Source organism: Ambystoma mexicanum, chromosome 12 (assembly GCF_040938575.1).
Source record: "Ambystoma mexicanum isolate Mex_15411 chromosome 12, UKY_AmexF1_1, whole genome shotgun sequence".
In the NCBI taxonomy this organism is placed as follows: Eukaryota; Metazoa; Chordata; class Amphibia; order Caudata; family Ambystomatidae; genus Ambystoma; species Ambystoma mexicanum.
In genome coordinates this window covers 463532068-463557376 of record NC_090936.1, presented here as the reverse complement: position 1 = coordinate 463557376, position 25309 = coordinate 463532068, and the positions used below count along the sequence as shown (strand labels likewise).

The 25309-nt window shown below is 45.9% G+C and overlaps 1 protein-coding gene across 2 annotated transcripts in view; it reads left to right on the top strand.

Annotated features, from left to right (window-relative positions):
• Positions 1-25309, top strand: part of LOC138513666 (protein mono-ADP-ribosyltransferase PARP12-like) — a 461743-nt gene that overhangs the window by 252043 nt on the left and 184391 nt on the right. For both annotated transcript variants that reach the window (XM_069628724.1, XM_069628725.1), the window contains exon 6: positions 11448-11574. In XM_069628724.1, coding sequence (XP_069484825.1) covers positions 11448-11574 — 127 coding nt within the window. The remainder of the gene's footprint in view (positions 1-11447; positions 11575-25309) is intronic.

Here is a 25309-nt window from a genome sequence, read left to right as displayed (position 1 = left end):
TTGGTTTCAGACAACTCTGTTCTTAGTCTTTCAAGAGAAATATATTCTGGGCTTAAATTTGGACCTTGTGGGGTCCAATGGGAAGTGGCTGAGGTACAAGGGCAGGCTGTGGCATAGGGGACCTCTCCTCCTGAGATCCCTCTACCCTCTCTGACTCCTCTTGCAGATTGGAGCTTTACTCGAAACTAGCATCCTCGTCATTATCTTCCACATTACTTGGGTGAGTAGTACCCACACTTTGGTGATTCAACAACCTTGTAATCAATTCAAATTATTTTCCTTCAGAGTAAGACCCCTGGTTTTACACATGTCTTTCAGTTGATCTACTGTCAGGACAATCAGGGCTGCCTCATTAAAGTTATCCATATTTGGCATGTTACAATTGTTTAACTTTGTGATGGAGCTTAGCCTTGTGGCTGGTTTAGTTGGGCACAAGTACAGCAAATAGTCAATGTGACCACTCTATGTTTATCCCACCACCTGCCACCAGTGTTAGGCATGAATTGATGTCATAACCCTGTGGGGGACTACACAACACTTGTCGTCTTGGTATTAGGTAACTCGCCTTTTGGTATAGGCCTGTACTACACAAGTTGGTAGTGTGACTGAGCAGCTGTCACGACCCGTATAAAAAAAAACCCTGGCCAGCCCATGGGCCAGGAGGGGCCTTGGATCGGGTCTCAAACAAACTCAGGCATCCTTTGCTGAAGCCCTCTTGGGGCCAGTCCTGGCGCCGTTGGCGCCAGGCTCATTTTTCGTGAGGACTTGTGTTTTGGTACTACTTTGTTTCCAGTGCCAGCCAACATGGAGGCACCCACATAGCTTGGTTCCCTTGGAACCAGGCTATGCGGTATAGTGTTTTGGGTATGGTAGCCTAGGAACTACTTTACCTGGACTACTTTTCGGAAGCTATTTAAACCACACCCGACTTGAATGACACGCTTCGCGTTACTTTGCAATCCTGCACCGTGACGCTCCTCGTGTTCAGCTGTACCTGCGAACCTCGGAAGAACAGCATCTGAAAAACAAAAGGACATCGTTAATAGCAGAAGCTTTCCTGTAATTCCATCACTAGCTGCCCTCAGCTCCTGCAAACAGCATCCAAGGATCAGCGAGCCTCCCGGACCGACAGATCTGCAAAAAAGAGAGAAACAGGACATTAGACATTTTACAAACGTGCCGGAAGCTTACCTCACGAGTCGCCCATTGACCAGCATCGGCTTGGGACTTCTTGCTCCGGGTGAGCACCGCAATCTACGGGAACGAAAAGACAACAGGTTAGCAATGGCAAGGCATCATAGCGCTGCGCAAAGCGCCTACTTACCGCATCAAGGTGCTCTCGATGCACCATCATCTACCGGCGAGTCCCAACTCAGCCAACGTTCCACAGCGAACTTCCGCGCACCTAAAGAAAGAGAAAAGACATTATTTAAACCAAAGAAAGGCATACAAGTATAACAGTAATAAGACCTACCTGAAAGACTTAAAAGGGCCGGCATCAGTGAAGTAACTAGATCGCACTCGCCCACAAAGGACAACGCGCCCCTGCCAAGAAGGCAGGACGGAGAGCACGCCAAAACCCATAACAAGTTGAGGGAAGGTCCGGGGAGGGGTGGCGGGCATATGGGGTGTTGGGAGGCTCTTACCCCAGTTGCCCAGTCTTGAACATTGCCCACCTGTATTCCAGGCAGAACTTCTCCGCTGATCATACCTGGGAGCCGCTGAGAAGGATACCACAGTCCCCACAGCTGGGTGGCGTCCCCGTGGATACCAGGTGAGCGTAACAGCAGCCAGGCGTATCTCAAGAGGGGTAAATGTGAGCTGTAGAGCTGTAGCAATGAAATTCGCAAATACAAGCAACCAAGTAACACTTACACTCAAGGTTTTAGTTATAAATAGTTATTTATTTATTGAACATCAGTTTTTAAATAAGCATTCTTTAAAAAGGGCAATATATGTAACAATCAAATATACTTCAAAATACATTTCCAGAATCAACACAAAGCTAGTAGATACTCTTTACAGGTGCTTTTTACACACTTCCTACACCTTGAGGTGACCTCACTAATAAGGACAGTAATGGCATTTATATATCACTAGTACACTTTGTAGATTCTGAGGTTGGTGGAAAGGAACAGTTAAACGAAGGAAAAAGGTTAAACGGGTTCTCAGAGTATCTTCCAATGAAGTGTAGATAAAAACCTTTCCCATCAGTAATAGTTTGAAACCAAGTTATCACCTCTGAGGGACAGTACATATCAAAGTCAATTGGACTAGAAGGGTCTGCAGGAAGCCAGGACAGCCAAAGTCAATTGGAGCACAGTCAATGGAGCTGAGGCCCTTCTTGGATAACAAAGTGTTGCACAAAGGTAGAGAGTTTCTGAAGAAAAATCACTTGTAGGGTCTGTATTGCTCTCCTCTGAAATCACCAGTGCAATTATAGAGCAAATACTTCAACCCAAAAACAGACACAATAATTCACAGCCACGCACACTTTAGAAGATAATCAGCTCTTTACGGCTATTTATTCAAAGCTTACAGGTACATAGAAATAACTCATACAACTCACATGGGCATAGATCACAGAAAACATAAAGAAGTCAAAGAAAGAAATACATCACCGTGGGCGTAGCTTAATGGAACTTCATCTCGCCAGAAGCGGCTGAAAGACCCCGATAACAGCCAGGCCAAGAGCACAACAACCCACAGGAGTGTCGGACCGAAGCATCCCCCCTCCGACTGAGGTCTTTGTGCTTATCCCGTCTGACCGTTGAGGGCTTCCGCATATATGCCCTCCTCAACAAGGGGTGGCAACTTCTCGAACCTTCTGGCAATGCGCTTGCGCATTGATGGGTGACCGTTGGTTGCCAGCTGGGTCAACCGACAGTAACCTCAAGGAGCAAAGCACTTCTCTCTCCTAAACGCCCCGGGAAACAATTCCATAACTCATCTCAAAACCTTGGCACAGGCCGAGCAAACCCAAAACAAACTTCGCTATCAGGTACCAGCCGGCACCTGCGGATCTTAGCTTTCCCAGCGCCGTGTCCTTGGCTGGGAAGGCCTGCATTCCAAGCTCATCAGCGAATAACGTTGAAAACATGTTGTTTCGCAAAGCAAGTGTAGCTTTCCACTGAGGCATGGATAAATATCCACCATGGCTCTGAGTTCCCCCAGAATGCACTGCGCACCAGCGCCATGTTTTAGCTCAACCATCACAGGGTCACAAGCTGTTACACTTGTGGAGGGTAGAGCTGAAATCAACTCTAGGAAAGTAGCTACTGCAAGTTTCAACTGAGAAGAGCAAAGCTAAAGACACTGAGGTAAGTACCTCAAGTCAGAACAGTACCTTTGGTTAGAAGAGGAGTGGTCCAGCTGGCTTCTGTCTGGTTGCAGCGATGCAGATCCTGGGTACCTGAGCCTCAGTCGTGGGGACAAGAGGGAGAATGCCTGAAAGACTCGCGTGGCAGCAATTTAGAGGTCGGCTGCAGCTACAGGCTCTTTTTGGATCAGCGGCACTTTGGGGTTTTAGCGGTCAGTAAACTGCACCACCACAGATCTTGGAAAGCGGTTGGGCTTCCTTCACTCTTTGAGTCCTGCACTGTGGTGACGGGAACTCGAGTTCTGGTCGTCCTGCTTCTGGAAGGTCCTTAGGAGACTCCTGGAGCTTCTGACCGGATTGGAGACGTTGCACTAGACTACTGATTTCTCGACCCCTGGCACTCGGTTCCTGCAGCAGCAAAGAAGTACAGCCAGTCGGGGAAGATGGTCCATTGGAGTTCGTCTCAGGGTTAGTTGGTCCCTCTAACCCAAGGGAAGAAGTCGTCCCTTCCGGAGCTTATCTTGTCAATCAGAAAAAGGAGTTTCAGCACAACAGCAGGGCTTCACTGAGCAATTCAAAGGTCCAGGAGGATGCAGCAAGCTTCGTTCACGGTTTCTTCGTCGGTTGTTCTTGCCAGTGGTCGACTCTGCCTCTAGTCCCAAAACCCTTGACTTTTAAGCAGGTTTCTCCCATTCATGCACTGCCTAGGCTGTCACTCAAACAGCAGGGTGGCTGTCCTGAAAGTACAGCCAGCCAGAGAATCGGGACTGGATACATTCATGCTCATACAGAGACAAATGACAGGGGAGTTTCGGGCACCTCCCTCACTTCCTGCCCTTCCAGAAAGGAGCCAGAGGTGGGTTTCAGCACTGAAGCCCACCAAAGGAAAAATGAACAAAGAAATAAAACCTGGCTTGCCGTGCAGAGTAAAACCCAAGAAAGACCTCCCAAACTGAAAATGGCAGGAAAAAAAGACTGGGCCCATTTTAAAAAAATGGTCACCCATGGGTGCTGTACTGCAGCTGAGGATTGAGCCAGCGGTAGAAAAGCACAATGGTAGGAAAATTAAACCACTGGCACCAGCCATTTAAAATAGTGAGGGTAACATACATTTTTTTACATGAGTAGGTGGGATAAGGGGCTACTAAGTAACCCCCCCAGCACTCCACATAAGAGGGTGTGTGCTGGACCCACAAAGAGAAAAGGTAAGTAAAGTCAATTTCACTTTACTATTCTTGGGAACAGTAGTTCACACAGGAAAAGGTATTTAAACCTTATGAGAAATCTAAAGGATTTTTCTGTGGTGCTGCACTGAAGATGCTGTGTGTCGCCATACAAAAAGTAGATGCCTATGGAGTTTGTCAGACTCCAACATCAAAAGAAACACATAATCCAAATCAGGTCGAAGCACATGAGAGAGAAAAGGGGCCCACTCGCTCCAGGGTTAAATTTAAAAAGTCATAATGTAAGTCCAGCAAAAGAGCCGGGGCTCTCTAAGGTTGAAGGGAATTAGCACAGAAATGAGAATTCTCCCTTGCAACGACGATCCCGAGTACTGCCGCAGCAGCCCTCCAGATGTCCTCGCTCTTGTCCCCATGACTGAGGCTCAGGATCCAGGGTCTTCTTGGCTGTAGCAAGACGAAATCCAACTGCACCCCTTTCTTGTAACCAAAGGTACTTTTTCAGGCTTGGGGGTACTTACCTTCATGCTTTAAGTTGTGTGGTCTCACTTGAGACTTTCACCTGCTTACCTTTTCGAGTTGATATAAACTCCCTTTGCACAGGCTTAACAGCTTGTGTCCTTACCAGTGATGTTTCTGAACTCTCTAACTTTGTGCAAGACTTTTATCCAAGAAGTGCATCAGAATGATAGACTTTGTCCAAAAGCCTTTGGCTGTCCTGGCTCCCTAAAGACACTCTTCTAAATCCATTGACTTTGCTATTGCTTATCCCTCATAGGTGGTAGCTTGTTGTATACTGTTACTTCTGGGAAAGGCGTGTATAAAATGAGTTGGAGGATTCAGTTGTCCTCACATTTTCTGAGAAATTGTTCTAACCTTTTTACTTCCCTAACCCTTTCCTTTCTGCAACTCAGAGTCTACAAAAGTGTTTTGGTGTGATATATAAATGCAAATACTAGACTTGTGATTGAAGTCAGGGTGTAGGAGGGTGTATGAAGCATATCCAAAGATTATCCACTAGCTTTATTGATTCTGAAAAGTATTTCAAAGTTTACTTGAATTGTTACAACAAAGAATACATATTTAAAACTGATGTTAAATAAATAAATAACTATTTATAACTGAAACCTTGAGTGTAAGTGTTACTTGGTTACTTGTATTGACTGATTTCACCATTACAGCTCTACAGCTCACATTTACCCCTCCTGAGATAGGCCTGGCTGCGCAGTCACATTAGCAACTTGTGTAGTACACAATAGGTTGGTTACCTAATACCAAGCAGATGAGTCTTGTGTCGTCTCACACAGTGTGACTGCACCCATTCCTACCTAACAAACATATGTACATCTCTTGCTTAAGAACACCAGCACTTCACTTTTCACACAGTCTTATCAGTTTGATAGAACACTATACTATAGTAAAGCAAGGGAAAAAGAACAAAGATATGTATTTAAAAAGTTAGAGAACGGGCAAGTAATTAAAAGATAGAACAACACTATAGATAGGTATGTATAAATAAAGCCCTATTCCTAAAAGGTCCTTTCCTTTCTAAGGGATATGGGGCTAGTGCCCTTTGAGCCACTGTTCTCAAAGTACAACCTTTACATGGATCTAGGAATCTTTAGGCAGGCTGAACAAGTGTTGGCAAAGCCAACATGTAGGTGTAAGTGTATTGAATAGTGAAGAACAAAGCAAAGTTCTTAGGAGGTCCTCTCCCAATCCCACCACTGTTAGGTAAGATTTTCACAGAACTGGTAAATCTTCCTGACCTGGGTCAACCCCAGAACCTTTTGCTTTACTAATGGGATAATTTTCCTTAATACCTCAGTGAGTGGGAATCTTTTTTTCACACTCACATAATCTTTAACTCTTTTTATGGGTGCCATTTTTAAGACTCTCCATAGTGTCTTTTTAAAGTTATCCTCTTTAACAACTTATTGGCAATAAGTGCCTGTCGTGCTGGGTTGCCCTAGGGGCTCTCCTTTTAACTTCCTTTTGCTATTCTTGAGAGAACTAAAGTTCCCAAGGGTAGAAAAGATCTTTGGATCCCTTTTACATTTTGTTAGGTGAAACCAGCACACTCCACCTTATGTGGAGTGCTGGGGAGATACAATATATCCCCTTTCACATTAAAATGGTAACATTTCTGTTACAGTGACAAGATTACCTTCAATGGCTGGTGGCAGTGATACCTTGTGTTAATTTGGTGCACCTTTACCATGGGCTGTGATCACAGCTGCAGTAAAGGCACCTATGGGTGCTCATTTTACCAAAATGGCCCTGTCTTCTTTTTTTTGCCATTTTAGGGTTTCATGTCATTTCGTGTTCCTTCCCCTGACATCTAAGGTGGGAAATTCCTTTGTGTGATTTTTATCTTTGGCGGGAGTCCCCAGGACTCCCCGCCCAGGCTCCAGTCTGTCTGTGAAGGCAGGAAGCGAGGGAGGAGTCCAAATCTCCACAGCCCTTTGTCTTACGCCTTGCCTGAATGGGGACAAATCCCACTGGTGGGCTGGCTATCCTGATTGGACAACCAGACCTCACCTTCTTGTAAAATGCAGGGAGAGAATGCAGAAGTTGTGTTGAAGTTCCTGATAAATACTGCAAACCTGGAAGCTAAACCAAAGAGGATGACGAAGGAAAAGCGGCACAGACGATTTCCAGTGACCAGAGAGCCTGCTGTGTAAACCAAGCCTGCTGAAGCCCTTCCTTCCAATCGTCCTGGGGACTGCAGAAACGATGACCCTGACCCAGAGCCTAGTGCAACCCACTAGCCTCAAGAAGTCCTGCATTTTGAGCCATCCCACGCATTGCTGCGACCTTGCCTTGCTCCAATACCCCAATACCGTGTGACCTCCAGCCACTGTGTTGTGCACGGTCTTCCGAATTACGAATCTCGCTGAAACTTGGGCATCCTGGTGAATCTTTGGAGATACAAATCGAGTCCAAAAAGTCCCATCAACAGAGTGCTGGGCCTTTGTAACAACAGGAATTCAACCACGATTTTCTGTCTTCTTCTGTGCTCCTTGAAAAGGCGCCAAATCCAGAGAACTGCATTCAACCATGAGGGAAACCTTGCCTAGAGTCTTCTACATCGATACCTTCTGCAAAGTTCCTTCCAAGGTCCTGTTTTCAGTCACCATGACAAGGAATCCACTGACCGGGTATTTGGCTGCAGATCCTGAAGTCCTCCTGCTGCAAAATCTCTTTCAATGCTGAATTACTTGTTTGACTTGGGTATGTACTTACCTGAAGCCTGTTAGGATTTCTGTGTAGCTATGGGGTGTTTTCTGTGATTGGGAGGTCTCTCACCCAGTGCGCTCAGTCCCACTGCTAGAATCTTGCTGGGGTGTCTACTATGAAGCCCCTGGGCCCTCTTCTAACCCTTAAATCAAGTACTCACCTGTTTGCCCAGTCTACCTAAGGAACTCTGACTTTTGCTACTAAAGAACCTATTCTGACACTGTCTGTTGGTCACTAGTCCTAGTGAGCCCCCTTCTGCCACTGAGAACACTCATCTCCAAGAATAAGGGAAATACCTTTTAGGGATTGGGACTTCTGCCTAGAAAAGAAAATAATTGTGTAAAAGTTACTTACTTGTAAAGAGTGGTTGGTAACTGTAACTCTAAGAGTGAACAGTTACAAAAGTTCTTACTTACCTTGGATGTGTGGTGCACTATTCTTAAAAGTGTGGTTAACATCTTTTCTTCCTTAGAAACTGTTTCGCCATTCTAATAAAAAGTAGATATGAAGGTATTTTACTCTCCTGTGATTAGGTTGTGCCTCTTCCCCAAAAGTAAAGTGTTGGTTTCACCAGATTATTCCTGCAGGGTAATTGTATGAGTGTCCTCCAACTGTTGGTATCACCAGATTAGTCCTGTTTGGATAATTGTATGAGTGTTCCCCAACTGGGTCTTGCTTCCCCTGACTTGTTGCTAGCCTGTCCAGAATAAGTCCGCGTTAAGTGCTTGCCTACCTAGAATACCTTTGAGTCATTCAGTAAATTGTAACATTGGGTTTTACTTTCCCTGTGCTATCTAACCGGGACTTCCTTGTGAGATTGAAAAAGTATATGGGTTTTGCTTACCTTGAGTTAGCTGTGTGCCATCCACAAATAAGTCACAAGAGTTATTGCTTATCTAAATCTGTGTTTCACTGATTCCAGAAGCACCTGTAATTGAATATTACACCCTTAGGCTTTACTCACCTAGTATAACTCTGTGTTATCACAAAAGTAGTTATAGGTTTTTACTGCTCCTGGAATAAGTGTTCGACTATTCACAAAAAGTATATTGTCCAGTTGACTGATTATGAGATTTGTACTGAGAGTCACTGAACAACTGGTAGGGTCCACTGCCCTTGCATTACTGAATGTAATTGTGAAAGTAACCATTGGTTTTTAGGAATAGGTGTGACCTATACTGAATGTGTATGAAAAATGTGTGAGTTCCCTAGCACTACTGTTAGGTGTTCCAAATAAGGTTTATACTTTGGTCTATTTACCTTCAAGTATAGTGTTGTGTTTTTGAATTGTGATTACATATACTCTGTGACAGTACTTACCCCAAGATTTATCTGGGCCTACCCGTATTTAAATAAATCCTTTATTTTTACAATACATAGGGCCTCATTACACGGAAGGCGGTAATGGTTAACGGTCACCGTTAATGGTAACGGTGACCGTTAACCATTACCGCCTTACTACGAGGTCCCTTAGCGGGTTGGTGCTTTAACGCCTGCTTTTTGCAGGCGTTAAAAACCAACCCGCTAAGGGACCTCGGAGCTAATTACAGCACCGCAAAATTGCGGTGCCGTAATTAGCACCTTCCCCATTCCCATAGAGCCCTATGGGACGAAAATGGGAATGGGGAAGGGCAATGGCGGAAGGGGGATTTACCGCCCCACCAACCTTGGAATGGGGCGGTAAATCCCCTTTCCGCCAAGGCGGTGCCGGTATTTTACCAGCATGAGCCATGGCGCTAATAGCGCCATGGCTCACCGCCTTCTGTGTAAGGAGGCCCATAGTGTTTCAGTGTTTCTTTGGACCATTTGTATTACAATTTAATTTATACTGATTCTACAGCCCTCTCTCCCTCCTAAGATAAGCCTGGCTGTGCTACCTTGTACTCAGGTGGTACTGTCTTATACCAAGAGTTGAGTCTTGTACTGCCTCGCTTGAAAGGTTTTACTAAGCCCTTAGTTGGACTTCAGAAAAACTGTCCTAATAACCACTTTATGGGATACCCAGGGGGGAATCCTTGGCCACAACGTCACTGATCATGGCCAGGAAAGGGAGAGCTAGGATTGGGACCTTTCACTTGTTAAACCCTCTAGAGTTAAGGGTGACTAGAAATAGGTATATTAACTAACCCATATAATCCAATTCTGTCATAAACCATTTCTCAGGCTTCTGAATTAACTGGGCCCACGCACTTTGTATTTTTGTTCTGTTGAAGGGTGTCTATGGGTCTCTAGTGCAGCGATCACTTCCAGCATTGGGATTTAGGTCTGGGTAGTTGGCTGTTCTGCGCTGTGGTGAAACATTTCCCACCACTGCACAATGGGCGACCCTGGCACGATGAGAAAAGGCCCACCGTGATACTGATGATCTTAGAGGACCCCCAGTACACAGTGCAGGTGGGAGACAGCAATGGACACAGCAATCAGGTGGCAGAAGTCGACCCTCGTGGCAGAGAAAAAGAAGCTGGTCTTGCAAGGCCCTTCTTCATGCAAGAGAGTTGCAACTGTACATGAAGGACTGTTATCTCACTAGTCGAGAGCCTGCAGTCCTAAGTCTGAACTCGGAACAGCGACTAGGTCAGCAAGGTTGCCCTCGAGGATGCTGGTCAGCCCACGGGATGGTTTCGGGACACCTGCAAAGACTTCCAAGGGCAGGGTCCTCAAGCAGGGGTCATGATTGGTTGTTCCCGGCGGTTCAGTGGTCAAAGCACTAATGAAGGCCTTCTGGAGCTCAGCAAAGGAGCAGGGCTTTGCCGGGATTGTTGAATAAGACAATATTTGGTTCACTGCTGTGACGAGTTTCTTCAGTGAGATACTACTCTTTGTAGGCGTCTTGGCTCCAACAAGGATCTGCTGAACGGCTGAAAATGTCCCCCTTCTATCCAGGATTTGAGCTAGAGTCATTCCTAAGCCCACCATTGGTAAGGATCAGAACCATTCAAACTGGCAGGGACTGTCCAGTCGTGGGCAGCTTCCAGCCACCAAATCTGCCCAGCAACAGTCATACTTTGTCATGGATGTGGACTGGGACCAGACAGTCCCCGTCCCCATTTCTGGCCCCAAACACACACCATTCCTTTTCCCGTGAAAGGGATTACCATATATGGCAAATCCTGTCCTGAAAGGGCAGGAAGAAGACCAAAATACAAGATGTCCAAAGAACAGGTGAAATTTATGGTACTCTAAAAGGCATTAAGCGGTAAAATTTAAACGTGCATATGAGAATAAAATAAAACACTGTCGAAAAATATCTACTGCCACCAGTTCTTCTTGTACATAAAGGTACCAAAAACAAACTTATAGGGTCACATTCCATACCTCACTGTAAGGTGAAGAGTGCAGGATAGAACAAACAGAATTTCACAATTGAGGTCAAATATCTCTTGCACTGATAGCCATAGGGAATGATCAGTTCCCCCATGATAGATGAGCTTAGTAAGGTAAGTGAAATAAAATGGCTTCACTTGCCTCCAAAAGTCAGTACGGGTACAAAACAACAGCAACAAATTGGGGATTGCATAGATGTCGATGGAGGGAAAGCAGCAAAAAGAAAATCTTTCAGTGCCAGTATTTAGTGATGTGATACCAGACACAACTCATCCCCTGCTTTGCTTTCTTTTCCTCTACCATACTGAATTAACTGCTCAGGCTTTGTGCCTTCATCCAATCTGTTATATATTTCTACTAATCAATTTCTTTTTTCCCCTTAGATAAATGTGTGCAGATGCACTATTATCTGCCGTATCGCTGGCAAATATTAGAAGCAACTGGGGAATGGAAAGACCTTAGCTCTATGGAGGAGATTGAGAAAGCCTACTGCAATCCCACCAACATGAGGTACAGATGGACTGTTTGCTTCTGTGGCTGAAAACTGAGGATTGCACGATAGGTTCATTATTGAAACATCTGCAGTGATCTCACTACTGTATCTCATGTCTCTAGTCAATGCAGCAGACTATCCACAGAACACCTGTTGCTAAGGGGTGGTTATCCCCCACAAACTTATCCTAGCCTTCTCAATCACTTCCCAAACCCTCCACCTGTCGTCTGGCAATACTTCACTCCCTAGGCTATTCGATAATCTGACTTAAAACCCACCTAGCATTTGCATCTGAAACAGTGAAACATGCAAAAGATACCAACTGCACACATATAACTGAAGCATGGTTGTAGCCATAGAGATCAAATGAAAGGATATTTGCAGCCAGGGAAGGGCACTCAGCCAACCAGGTGGCTGGAACCGTGGCCGAGAACACAGTGTACCGCCTGCGTTTTCCAGCCACCTGAGGTCTTTCCCCGGGTGCTGCCATATTGATTGTGATGAAGCAACATAGAGCCTCTCCATGCTGCCTCTCCACACCCCCACCATCCCCCATACCTCCCAGTCATCCAACACCCTTCCCCCACTCACCTGCTCGACCGCATCAAAAAGCTCCAGCCTCGGTGCTCCCTCATGGGTGCCACAGAAATGGAAAAGGGACGTAGATGGTGGCGGCCATCTTGTTTGTTTTACGAGAGATTGGGCTTGCTCAATACGCACAGACCCCATCTCCTGTAATAAACATGAGTAAATGATTCGCACCGCAGACAATCCCGGGGTGAAAATAGCATAACCCCAGCTTAGTGGGGCGTACAGAGCCGGTAATGGCCCTCGCTGAGGCCCTCGCTTTGCTGCAACCTACCTAAGCTTGGGCTGGCAGGCTGTTACCGGCCCTTTATGCCCCACTAAGAAGGGTGATTGCTATAGTCGTCTCTGGTGTTATGTTAAGCATCGCGAGTGCAATGCTGCTGTCCCTTGAAGCATTGTTTTTTTTTAACCATAATTGCCAGCTGTGACCTAACTACTAACATGATTTCTGGTGTTTACTGTTTGTATGAAGGTGGAGCCCCACTTGTAGTTGATTGTAAAGGGATATCTGTACTGAATGTCAGTTCGAACAACAAACTAATCGCATAAATGCAGTGTCGTGTAGCCTTTCCACAGGGTTATAAATCACTTCCAGCGATCAGCCGCCTAGAATTAGCAAGTAACATAGCCAAACACATAGCACAGCCCACCCTCTGCACATAGTAATCAGAGTACATAATATAGGTGTTGATAAAGGATAGTGCTTTCTGCTGGTACAATGATGTGCAATCTTGTAATGCAATTATAACTTGTGTACTAATAAAACCCAACACATATAAAGTTGCAATGTATACAATACATTGTTAAAAGGTTATGCTTTGTCAAAACTATAGTCTGCTATGAATCCAGCACTTTCCATCAATCTTTATTTCCTAAGCACTCAGCAGCACAACAGGCCATACGAAATACAGCTTAACCCTCTACAGGTTCAAAGTATCAGTGCCTTGTCATAATGTTAGATTTACCGATGCTGAGAGCAGACAGGTGTAAAGGATACTGGATTGCCAGCATTGCAGTGGATAAGACCTGTCAGTCATCCACCTCAGTCGTGATAGGGAAGCTTCACGTCTAAGTATTATGCTGCTTTTGAGTTCTCAGGCTAGACATGTGAGCTCTTCTTGGGTATGTAGCTTCTGCTAGATGCTTGATTTCTAAGTCACATTGATGGATTGACAAATCCTGTTGGTTAAAAAACGGACCCCTCATTAAGGAAAAATGACTGCCCATAGCTGTGGACAGTGACCATTTTCACTGAGGCATACAGTCATGTTGGAGAGGTAGTACATGGTAATCTCTCACTACCTATCATGGAATTTAAATGGGGCACCCCGTTCAGTGTTCTAGAGGCAGGTGTAGATGTCAGTGTGATGCGGGGCGGAAGACTGTGTTCTTGTTGCACCGGAAGCTCGTATATGGTATTTCCATAGAGCTGGGTATTGAATCCCAATGTAAGTAAGTTCTAGTGGCACATCTCCCCCAATACATTTCCCAGATTAGTCGTGCTCTAGGCCTGTGTAACTTGGGGGGATCAACCTGTCGCTGCAGCTCCTACAATTGTATTTTGCAGTACAATGAAGTTGAAAGCTGGGGACAGGCTGCCACACAACCTTAGGCAGGTATGGTATACTCGTCCCTGTGGTGCCAAGCGAGGGTTTGCTCAGAGGATATTTTCTGATGTTGGAGTACTCTGCTGCTCTCTGCTGTGGTGTATGCCTTGGGCAGACTGTATTGCCAGGCGTTAACCGGGGTTAGCATCTAGCAGTAATATTATCCCAGTTCTCTATTGATTCCCGTGAAGAGTTTAAGAATTAGGAGATTCTTAGGCTCTTCATGGGACTGTGCAAGTCTAGTCGTTAAGTGTTCTGGTAAAGCCTTCCAAGTAAATGTTTGAGGTCTTGGGTTGGTGCTTATGCTTAGTGTGACGGAGCCCCAAAATGAGCACGTAAATCAGATCCCAATAAGTTGAAGGTCTGAGTTAATAATAGGTGTGCAATCCTTTGGAGGTTTTAGTCGTTCCAGGAACTGGGGCACCTGAAAGGCAAGCTGTGTGCTTAATGTCAGACATGAATGCCTGCACTCGATGAAGGGCAAGTGAATTCCTAAGCTCGAAGACATCAAACTAAAATCCTTTAGGCGACAGTCCTCTTGAGAGTTATCTACAGTGCCAGAGTGTTTGGACACCCCAAGACAGATATATCTGACTAATTTTGCTTTCACAGAGTTTAGACATATTTATCTCTTTTGCTTTGCATGGTAAAATTGCAAAATACAGATCATTGTAATACAAGCAGGAACTATTATTATATGCAGACCTGGTCCATGGAAATTTGAAGAAAAATTATAGTGTTTTTCATTTAAAACAAAAAATACACACATTTTTTGTGTCTTCCACTCAGCAAAAATGAAGTGTTGGAGAACATCATAGTGTCATACTGCTGCCACTCTCAGTAGTCTGGACATGACAAGCACGCTGTACATATTTGCATAGTCGTCGTAGTATTCACAGGCCCTAAAGTAACAATCAGTGTATGTCCAAAACATTTTTTTTAAATTGTTCCCAGAGCACAAACCTTAAAGTGAACGATTCTGCAAATGAAGGAAACAATTCTAAGGACTGGAAGAAAGCACATCAAAGGGATAGCTTTTCTAAGACTGAGCACAATAAATAGTCTTTGAGTGCCACTCCCTTCTCCATAATTGGCTGGCCAGGATTTCTTTCCAGAAATGGAGCTGCTCATTTATCAGCAACATTTGTAAATGCTAACCTTTCTGGCTTGCCTCTGGCACATGGAACATACAGTGGGGCATGCAGACCAGAACATATTTGCCACTGGCTTTCCAGAGTGTATATATATACACACACACTAGACATTCATGCTATAGGTTTACATAAGGATCCCAATGTCCCTCTGTGCATAATCGGTACATCCTTTTAATATCTGTGCACACATTGTGTTTTCCTTAGCTCTATTGGTCTTTCGGAAAGAGCCACACATGTCTTTCATTGGGTGTTAGGTAGAATTTTCATCATGTGTGTAATTCTCTCCACTTGCTGGGTCCCCCAGCACGTTTTGCTGGACTACTGGATTTTTGTGTGATTCTCCTGAGTGAGTGGGATCCTTTTTCCTCACACACTCATTCTCTGTTTGCAACTCTGGGAACCCTTTTTGGTTATTCTTGGTGGAATCTACTTTCCTCCATCTTTTTGTGGCATCTGTATTTTACTATTGCAGCACACAGCACCTTCATTGCAGTGTTGCTGGAAGATCCTTGAGCTTCCCTCTTTAGTTTTATTTTATTTTCCTGTGCTAACTTAATGTTACCAGGATAGGGTGATACCTTTATTCCTACCTGTGGTTTTCCTTTGTGAGGTAGCATGACGTGTATGTGTGAGTATGAAATGAAAGAAAGATGTAAGATGTCCTTCAACTCCAAAAGGGGAGGAAGGGTGGGCACATGTGAATCTAAGCAGATACAAGCATTAGAACTATGATTACGCTAACTAATGTATGTCCTCTAAGGCTTGTGGATCTGCTTAGAATCGCATGCTTTGCATAGACTAGCGAGCAGGACCATGAGAAGGTGGTGGGTTGTTTGAAGGTACAGCAGCAAAAAGATGTTTTAACATGGCTTGACCCACCTCTGAATCACCTTTTGAATGTGTATCCAAGCAGTAATGCTGCGGGAAGGTGTGAATTGCACTCTAAGTAGCTGCTTTGCAAATGGCATCTAAAGTTACATTTGCAATGGAAGCTATAGTAGCCCCTGTGCATCGGGTAGAGTGTGCTCTAGGTGTGAACGGTAAAGTTCTATTTGAAAGAGAATAACATATTTGGATACATTTGACAATCCATTTTGAAATAGCAGACTTAGAGACAGGAACCCCTTCTCTTCCTGCGGCTATGGAAACAAAGAATTGATCTGCTTTCCTCTGCAGCTTTGTTTTGTTTAGGTAGCACCTCACAGCCCTTCTAACATCTAATGTGTGGAGGCTTTTCTCTGCTGAATTTGTTGGGTTTTGGAAGAAAGCTGGAAGTTCTATAGACTGATTGACATGGAACTTTAAGATACATTTAGGGGAGAACCGTGGATCTGTGTGTAGTACCCCTTTGTCCTTATGAATGATAACAAATGAATCTTGAACTGAGAGAGCCTGCAGTTTACTTACCCTCCTTATTGAAATAATGTCCAAGAGAAAAGCAGTCTTGTAAGTGAGGCGCTTAAGACTGGTTTTATACAGTGGCTCCACAGGGGGGCCATAAGTTTAGTAAGGACCACATTCAGGTCATTTGTGGCTGGCGCTGTGTTGTGGGAAGGGCTGTTCCTTTTTTATTTTTATTTCATGGTTTTTGGTACTTTTTCATTATACCCCATTCTAGGAATCAGGGGAAAGGACATGATTGATCCACAAATAGATAACTATGTTACAGTAAATTCAAAAACATGCCAGAGGGAATCATGCTAACCTACAATACAGGAGGTTTGCATGCTTGTTTGAAAGTCATGTTGCCAGCGAGAGGTACTGTATATCATTTTAAGGTGACCACCATAAATATGTGATTGCTGCTAAAGACGAAAGAGACAAACAGGACTGTAAGAGGCTCAGCACCCTGTGTCTTTGGGTAGTTCTGCAGCTACTCCTTTTCAGACTCCAGAAGCAGATCTCTCAGTCGTTTACTGTGGCTATAGAGACTGTCACAGCTGCAACAGTCATCAGAGGTGTCTCACGCTTTTGCAGTGATCTTCAACCGTTATCTCTCCGGATGTTTTGCCCTATATTTGCAATCAATTTTCAACTGTGCCTGTGCCATTTGGAAAATGCTCATCTAGGCTTGGCCTTTTCTTGGTTTTACGAGACTTTTTATTTTCCTTTTACTTTTCCTACCAGAGATCTAGGGCTTGATATCCCAGAATTCATGGGTCTTTTGGGAATGTACTAAACATAACATCAACACATCTGCATGTTTCTGTGTAAGAGACACCACTGCAGCCTTTGCATTGTAAGCACCATCCCACTAATATATCAGTCTAGAGGGTATAGAACATAGTGAAATTTGAGGCCAAGTACAAACATATTTGTGTGAGCATTTTGATTTGCATTTTAGAATGGGAATCTTACTGTAAGACTTGGAGCTTGGGAAGGTGCTTGGAAAGGTATCCCATACAAACAAACAATTTGCCCTTCTCAATGAACCCCTCCTCCCCCACAGCACCAGCTTTTTTGTCGTGTACCCAAAGCGGCCCTGCCACACCTGTTCACACCTGACTTAGGCTCTCATTACAAGTTTGCCGGTCTGGAAAAAAGTGGCAGTAACAAGGGTTACCGGCACCCTTTCTGGACTGGAAAACTACAAGTCTGCAGGTAGGGGCTGTGAACTATCGGCTGGCCCGACCTGCCGGTAGTTCTGGCCCCTACCGGCAGATTTATTACTGAAGCACTGGCACTGTTACTAATGGTGCAGGTGCGTCAGGGTTCCCATTCCCACGGGCTCCACGGGAATGGGCACTGCAACGCTTTTCCTGGGAAGTATGATTGGACACCCTGAAGGTGAACCCCTGCCATAGAATAGCATCAGTTCATACAGAAAAAAAGTATGGCGTTGGCAATTCAGAACTTCTGCTGATGTGTCAATGGTCCTTGTAGTACTCAGATCCGAGGGAGTGCTCGATGCACACATAATAACTGCAGGTTCAAGCCTGAACACAGTATTAACCAAGACCCATTCTGATCCAATAGCACCAATCGCTAAATGGTGGCCAACAGGTTCTACAATAGGAGGAAGACTATGACTGTCATAAATCTTGATTCGACAATAAACAGTGGGACATCAGGCACCCGCCATGAAATTGAAGAGACCTCAGAAGGAGAAAAATAAATTTGCCCCCTGACAGAAAATCCAGGCACCCCAACAAATAAAACTGTTCTCTTCACCACCAGGGTATATTTACGGAGTGCATAGTACTGTATGCTGTGTCACTTTACTGTCTCTTCCATTAGTACATTTTATTATAGTTTCAATTTGTATTGTCATCAGAAGACATTATATCATGGTTTAGTACTGTCTGTTGTGTGCTTCACATTGCAGTCCGGTATAGTCCTTCCCTTTAAGAGTGTCAAATTAATTTTCTATTGGCATTGGAAGGGCTTGATACTAAATGTGGGTAGAGTACTGTCTGTTGTGTCCTTCCCATTTGTAAGGGCTATGACATTAACAGGATGTATGTTATATTCTTAAGTGCTCAAATCTGTGTTAATCCTACCAGTGCTAAACATTGCCTTTAAGGAACTATTCCCACTGGATAACACCATGGTGTAGTAGGAAGGTCAGTGGCTTGTCCTGCCTACCACCCGGAGGTGTGAGGAGTGCACAAGAAGGAAGCCAGAGGATGACCCCATTGTGTAGGTGAAGAGAAAGGGGTCAAAACCTTCATATGACCAGTTGATGAGGCTGATGCTGTTCAGGAATGTCAATCTTATGAACAAGAAAGCTTTCAGGTGCCCACAAAAAAGCCCAGCACCTGCAGGTCTGCACATTGTGACGAATCAAGGGAATGTGTCACTTTTCTTGAACAGGGATCCCCTTCCTGTGAGGCTAGGGAGATGAACCTGCTCTGCAACACCCTCCCTAGGGGTCGCGGCTAGTGGGACCTCAGCGGGAGAGACTCCCTCTTTGGGGACAAGGACTCCCATTCCTGTGAGGAACTCCTTAAAGTTCTCCACACTATGGCCTACATGAAGGCACCACAGTACCAGAGACCTTTGTATATCAGGTCTGGGATGAAGAAACTTGTCAGAGATACCATTATCTTATTTGAAATAAACATGTCCCTTTAAATCTAAATATGCAACCACTGAGATGTTAAATAACGTACCTTCGACCAGAGAGGGGAGGAACGCATAGGTGGGCTATAGAGGGCCCGGCGCAGCGTAAGGACGAGAGGAGGCTGAGTACGCACCAGAAAGGAGACCGCTAGTTTGGAACTCACATGGCGCTGGAATCTGAGATGCCAAAGTCATGGCGTAGCCCCAGTACGAGAAAGCAGCAGAAGCTCAACAGGAGCAGCTGGGATGCCAAAGTCACGGTGCAGCCCGAGCACGAGAAAGCCAGAAGGCAGGAGACTGAGATGAGAGACTGGGTTGCCAGAGAAACGGCGCAACCCCAGTACGAGAAGCAGCAGGACAGGAGCCCAGAATGAGAGACTGGGACACCAGAGCCATAGTGTAACCCCAGTATGAGAGACCAGCAAGTGAGAACCGCAGAAGAAGGTAGTGGCGAGTGTGGTGGACTGACGGCCCTAGAACCATCGTAGATAACACAAAACATAGCGAGTCTGAGAGTGTCCAGCCCCTCAACGGAAGATCGGGACACCATAGAGATAAGAGAGACTGCAACGAGAAGCAAGCAGATGAAGGCAGCGCAACCACGTTCCGAGGCCTGAGAAGAGGTCGCAAAAGAACAAGACTCCCAAGGACGTCCCCTCCATCATACAAGGTAACAGGGAGATTGGGAGCAACGAGAGAACCAAAAGGGATCATTATATCATACAAAGCACTTGTTCCAGTAGAAGGTCTGAGCCAGAACTATTCCAGAAACAGACAAATCTAAATTATTGGGTTACAAGAGAGAGAAATAACATTGTAAGAAGAGATCAGTGGATAACAGTATCCCAGAAAAGGGAGAAGGAAGCAAAACCAAATCTGAAATCTCTGAATTTTAAATTACAATGAAAGTGAAATTTGAGACATTGATGATCTGAATGTTAAGATACTAAAACACGGAATACAATACCCTAGGAGAAGGGAAAGCTCATTAGATATTTAATACAAACAGAAGAAGATATCAAAATGAAAGAATATTATGCATCAGCGAAAGGAGGTGTTATACCACTAAACCAAGTAAATAAGCAACTGGAACAAAGCAAGCTACGTTGTAATCCAGCCAGAGAGAAAGACTATCTGAAATGTGAAATTGACAAGCAAGAGTCTACAGCAGGGAGAAGGGAAAAAAACATAACGGGATTGAAAAGTTACAGAGACTAATAAACAAAGTCACAAGAGACTAATCAAGACATTCCAATCCATAAATAAGCCTATAGATTGGTACTAGAGTATTGTGATGAATCTGAAGATGTCATCACTCCTTTCCTGGGGAAAGCCTCTACCCATGTGGCCAGGGGACAGCAGCCACTACCTGATCCTGACCCTGAGGGTCACTATTTGAGGAAGGATCACATGGGGGGAGGTGACCCTCAAGGGGGTGACACGACATCATCAGTTGAGACATGGTATTCCCCTTACCTGTATGAGGAAATTCACCATCTGCAATCTTCTTCCCAGAAAAATAATAAAGCCATTTCTGATGTTTGTTAATCTGCTTAGAATCACATGCTGTGCATAGGTCCGACATCCAGTGGTCACTGCGGAGTATTGCATTTTGTTTTTCGTAGTCGAAAAGGGGACGTCGACAAGGCGTGTCTGTAACACTATCCCTATAGTGACGTGCGTTGTACCCACAATCCCTCACGCGTCGAGGTCCCTCAGATTGTTTTTTTCCGCCCAGTTTCTGGTCGTCTTTCGCGGAGCTCCTAGACAGACATTGCTAATACTTGCCACGGACCTCGGTCCTTTGTTATACTTAATATATTGTTAACGATCCCTCCCCTCGACGTTAGCTGTGAAGCTGTTTCTCCGCCGAACAGATTTTCGACGGAGAGGAAGAGCGGAGGAGATCCTTCGGCGCTGCCGAACACGTGGCCTGGCCTCGACGGCCAACATACAGTAGGGAGAGTGGGGGTTCGAACTTTTATCTTCTCTTTGAGAATGTCTTTCTTTCTCCCCTTTCTTTCCCTTGGGGTTGTTATCGCCAGCTATTATTGCCTCAGCTATGGAGAGGACACCTTTTAAGTTTTGCCCACGCTGCAGGGGCAAATATACTTGGAAGGATAAGCACAAGCTCTGTAATCGTTGCTTGCCCCTCGATCACAAAGAGGACAGCTGCGCAGCCTGCAAGCTCTTGAAACCAAGAACCCTTAAAGAACGAAGGGTTAAGAGGTGGGCGGACTACGCGATGTCGAAGTCAGTTTCCTCACCCGCTGCCGCTGTTACTGAAAGTGACGAGGAGGGCGATAACTCGACGTCCGTTACGGAAGTCATGAACCCCCAGAAGGAGCGTTCCCGCTCCTCGACGTCCGTCCCCGGCCCCGACGGGCTCGGCTCACGCCCTGCTTATGGGGATGAACACCCCGGCGACAAGGACGCACATAAACCCCATAAGGCTAAACATACAACCCACGGCTCTTCTTCGTCGAGAACGAAGGATCCATCAGCGCCGAAGGGGACGCAGGGCACTCCGGCGTCTACCGCAGACCGTAAAGGTCTCAAGCCCCACCCGCAAACGCAGCCGCGACCAGCGATTGGGCTTTCATCTAACATGGGCGCTACCCCAAAAACATCCGACGTAACGCTCCATAGAGCGGCCGTCGAGGTACAACGCGCAACGTACACAACGTCGACACCAGAGCCCTCGACTGACAAACTCGTTGTCGAGAGCCTAGCGAGAATTGTCTCCGAAGACAAACGTGCGCGGACGACGAAACAAACGTCGAATACCGCGACGAAAAAGCACAAAGGTAGCCAAGAACTGCCCCTTTCATCGAAGGACGCTTCTGAACTACCGGAGGGCTTTTCAGAAGGAGACGGAAACCTCTCGTCGACGTTGTGGGAGCGTTCGAAGCGGTTCGAAGGTGAAAACACAGATTTCCCCCCTCTAGACTATTCAGGGGTACCCCATGAGACCCTTGAAAGACTCCATTCTTGCATGGAGAAAATGGAAAGGTTTCTAGGAAGCCAAGACCCACCCACTCACAAAAGACAAAGAGAATGGCCCCAGGATGACCCTAGAGTCAAGATTCCTAGGCTGGTTCCCCCTTCCACAGATGTATATGACCTCACTGAGGAGGAGCAATACCTTCAGGAAGATGAGAAGTGTTTGGGTGGGGAAGAAGAACTTGAGGAAGAGGGGTTCGAAGAAGATCGTTACACTAATGCAATAGTTTTCGAAGAGGATACAGCTACCTCGCAGCCCTGGCAATCCCCGTCAGTGCAGCCTTGGCAATCCCCGTCAGTACACTCAGACCCTGATGCCTTTCACCCTTCTCCTCTCAAGGATTCACATATTGGGAACTCCTCTCCCATAGATGACCAACCTTCCCTCAATGCACTATTGCGCAAGGCAGCAGCGCATTTTGAGATTGACACAGGGGAAACTCTTCCAGACATAGACTTTGTAGAAAGAGTTATTAAAGAAAAAGCCCCTGTTAGCCAGTCTATTCCACTCCTGGCTTCTATTAAGAGAAGAATTTCTCCTTCCCTTTCTAATCCAGCTTTAGTAAGAGGGGTCAACCCTAGAATAGAAAAGCTCTTCAGCCCTTCATCCTCTGACCCTTTATACATCAGAGGACACTCTATTCCGGACTCCCTTGTAGTTACCAACACAAGAAAAAGAGCAGGGGTACCACTATCCACTAGTGAAGCACCACCTGACAAAGAAGGCAAGAAGCTCTACGCACTTGGGAAGAGAATCACAACCTCCGCCGCCTTCTCTACTAGAATTGCTAATAACAACTCCCTATTAGCTAGCTACGCAGATGCACAGTGGAGCAAGCTGCGCAGCGAGGCAGAGGACGCACCTGAACCCCTGCGTTCACGTCTGCTAACTGTAATATCAGAGGAAACACTTGTAAACCACAGCATCGTTAAGAACTCCCTAGATGCCGCTGAGACTGCTGGCCGCTCCCTGGTTCAGGGAATACTTCTCAAACGCCACGTTTGGCTACGCAATTCAGGTTTTAAACCCGAAACCCAAGCCTCCCTCATAAATAAACCCATAGAACAGACGCATCTGTTTGGGAAGGCAGTTGATGAGGCCCTAGAACATGCTAAGAAAGAGTTTGATACCATCAAGACTCTAGATCAAATTTCTAGACCCCCTAACAGGCGAGGCTATGGTAATAGACGCTCCTTTCGTGGCCAAAGACAGCAGCAAAACCAACAACAATTTTACTCTGCTACCAACTGGCCCTCTAACCAGGGTAACACCCAGTTCAGTCAAAGAGGCCAACGGCGTGGCAGAGGAAGAGGTCGTGGCTCCAGCCCCAGAGGTTCCACGCCCAATACCAGCAAATGACCCGAAGATTCGGGTCCCCTCCCATGCATCACCGGTCGGGGGCCGGCTAACATCGTTCCTATCAGCATGGGAGGGAATATCGTCAGACCGATGGGTATTATCAACCATAACCCACGGATACTGCATAGAATTCAACGGTTACCCGAAGTACAAACCCCCACGAAACCAACGCAGATCACCGGAGCACCTCACCATTCTTTTACAAGAAGTAGAAGAACTACTGGAAAAAGAAGCGATAGAAGCTGTCCCCCTATCTCAGGTAACAGAAGGTATTTATTCAGTGTACTTCCTTGTACCCTAAAAGGACTTAACCATGCGCCCTGTATTAGATCTGCGCCCAGCGAACAACTTTGTCAGACCACAGAAGTTTCGTATGGTGACCTTGCAGGAAGTAATCCCACTGTTATCACAGGGGGATTACATGACAACGCTAGACATGAAAGATGCATACTTTCATATTTTAATGTTGCCAGCACACAGAAAATACCTCAGGTTCAAGATAGAGAACAAACACTACCAATTCAGAGTACTACCCTTCGGGATAGCTTCTGCTCCGAGAGTATTCACAAAAGTACTGGCAGTAGCAGCGGCCCACCTGCAAAGGCTATCCATCCCAATATACCCTTACCTCGACGACTGGCTCATAACCGGGGATTCTTACGAAACATGCTTCTCCAATACCCAAAAGACCGTAAACCTTTTGTACCAACTGGGCTTCTCCATCAACGAAAAGAAGCCCAGCTTAGAACCCAGCCAAACCAAACAATTTTTAGGGGCTCTAATTCAAACAAAGGACGGCCTCGTCTTCCCCTCCAACGAGAGGGTCCAAAACATGCTGTTTCAGATCCCCTATTATGTAACAGGTCGGGAGGTGACGGTACGCAAAGCTATGCGCTTGCTAGGGATGATGGCGTCATGTATTTATTTGGTACCTCACGCGCGTCTGCGCATGCGCCCAATGCAGGAGTGGCTCAACAGCCAGTGGTGTCAGGCCAGCGGACAATGGGACGATCTAGTGGTGGTCTCGCAGGCCTTAGTTCTTTCGCTGAGGTGGTGGACAAAAGAAAACCTGTTAATAGGGAAGACTTTTGCCACACCCGCGGTAGAAGCCAATCTAACCACAGACGCATCCCTCACAGGATGGGGGGCTCCCCTATCCCATCAGACTGCTCACGGAGCGTGGACTCCGAGCTTAGCATCCAAACATATAAACCTGCTGGAACTTCTAGCAGTGTTCAAGGCACTGAAAGCCTTTCAGAAACACCTGCAAGGAATGACAGTGATGGTCCTCACAGACAGCACCACAGCCATGTACTACCTCAACAAGCAAGGGGGCACTCACTCTCCAGGACTGTCCAAACTGTCCCAGAATATATGGAAGTGGGCTCTCAGACACAACATGTTTCTTCTATCGCAACATGTACCAGGGGAACTCAATCTGCTAGCAGACAAGCTCAGCAGAGACTTCCCACTGCCCGAAGAGTACGAATGGCAATTGCACGAAAACATCGTCTTAGACGTCTTCACGCAATGGGGATTTCCGGAAATAGACCTGTTCGCAACTATGGAAAACTCACAATGCCAAAGTTACGCCTCCAGGTACCCCCAGAACCAGTCCAAGGGGAACGGTCTGTCGATTCAATGGTCAGGGAAATTTGTTTACGCCTTTCCCCCGACTCCCCTTCTCAACAAAGTGGTGCACAAGATGCACCAGGAGCAGGTTACCATGATACTAGTGGCCCCAATGTGGGCCCGGCAACCTTGGTTCGCTCACTTGATGGAGATGTCCCTATCTCCCCCAGTGAAACTTCCCTGCCCATACAACATGCTGTCACAAGACAAGGGCAAGACACTGCACCCATGCCCTCAGACCATGAACTTAGCAGCCTGGCTCCTGAGATCGTAGAATTTGGCCATTTACAACTCCCTCAGAGATGTATGGACATCCTCAGGGAAGCCAGAAAACCGAATACTCGCC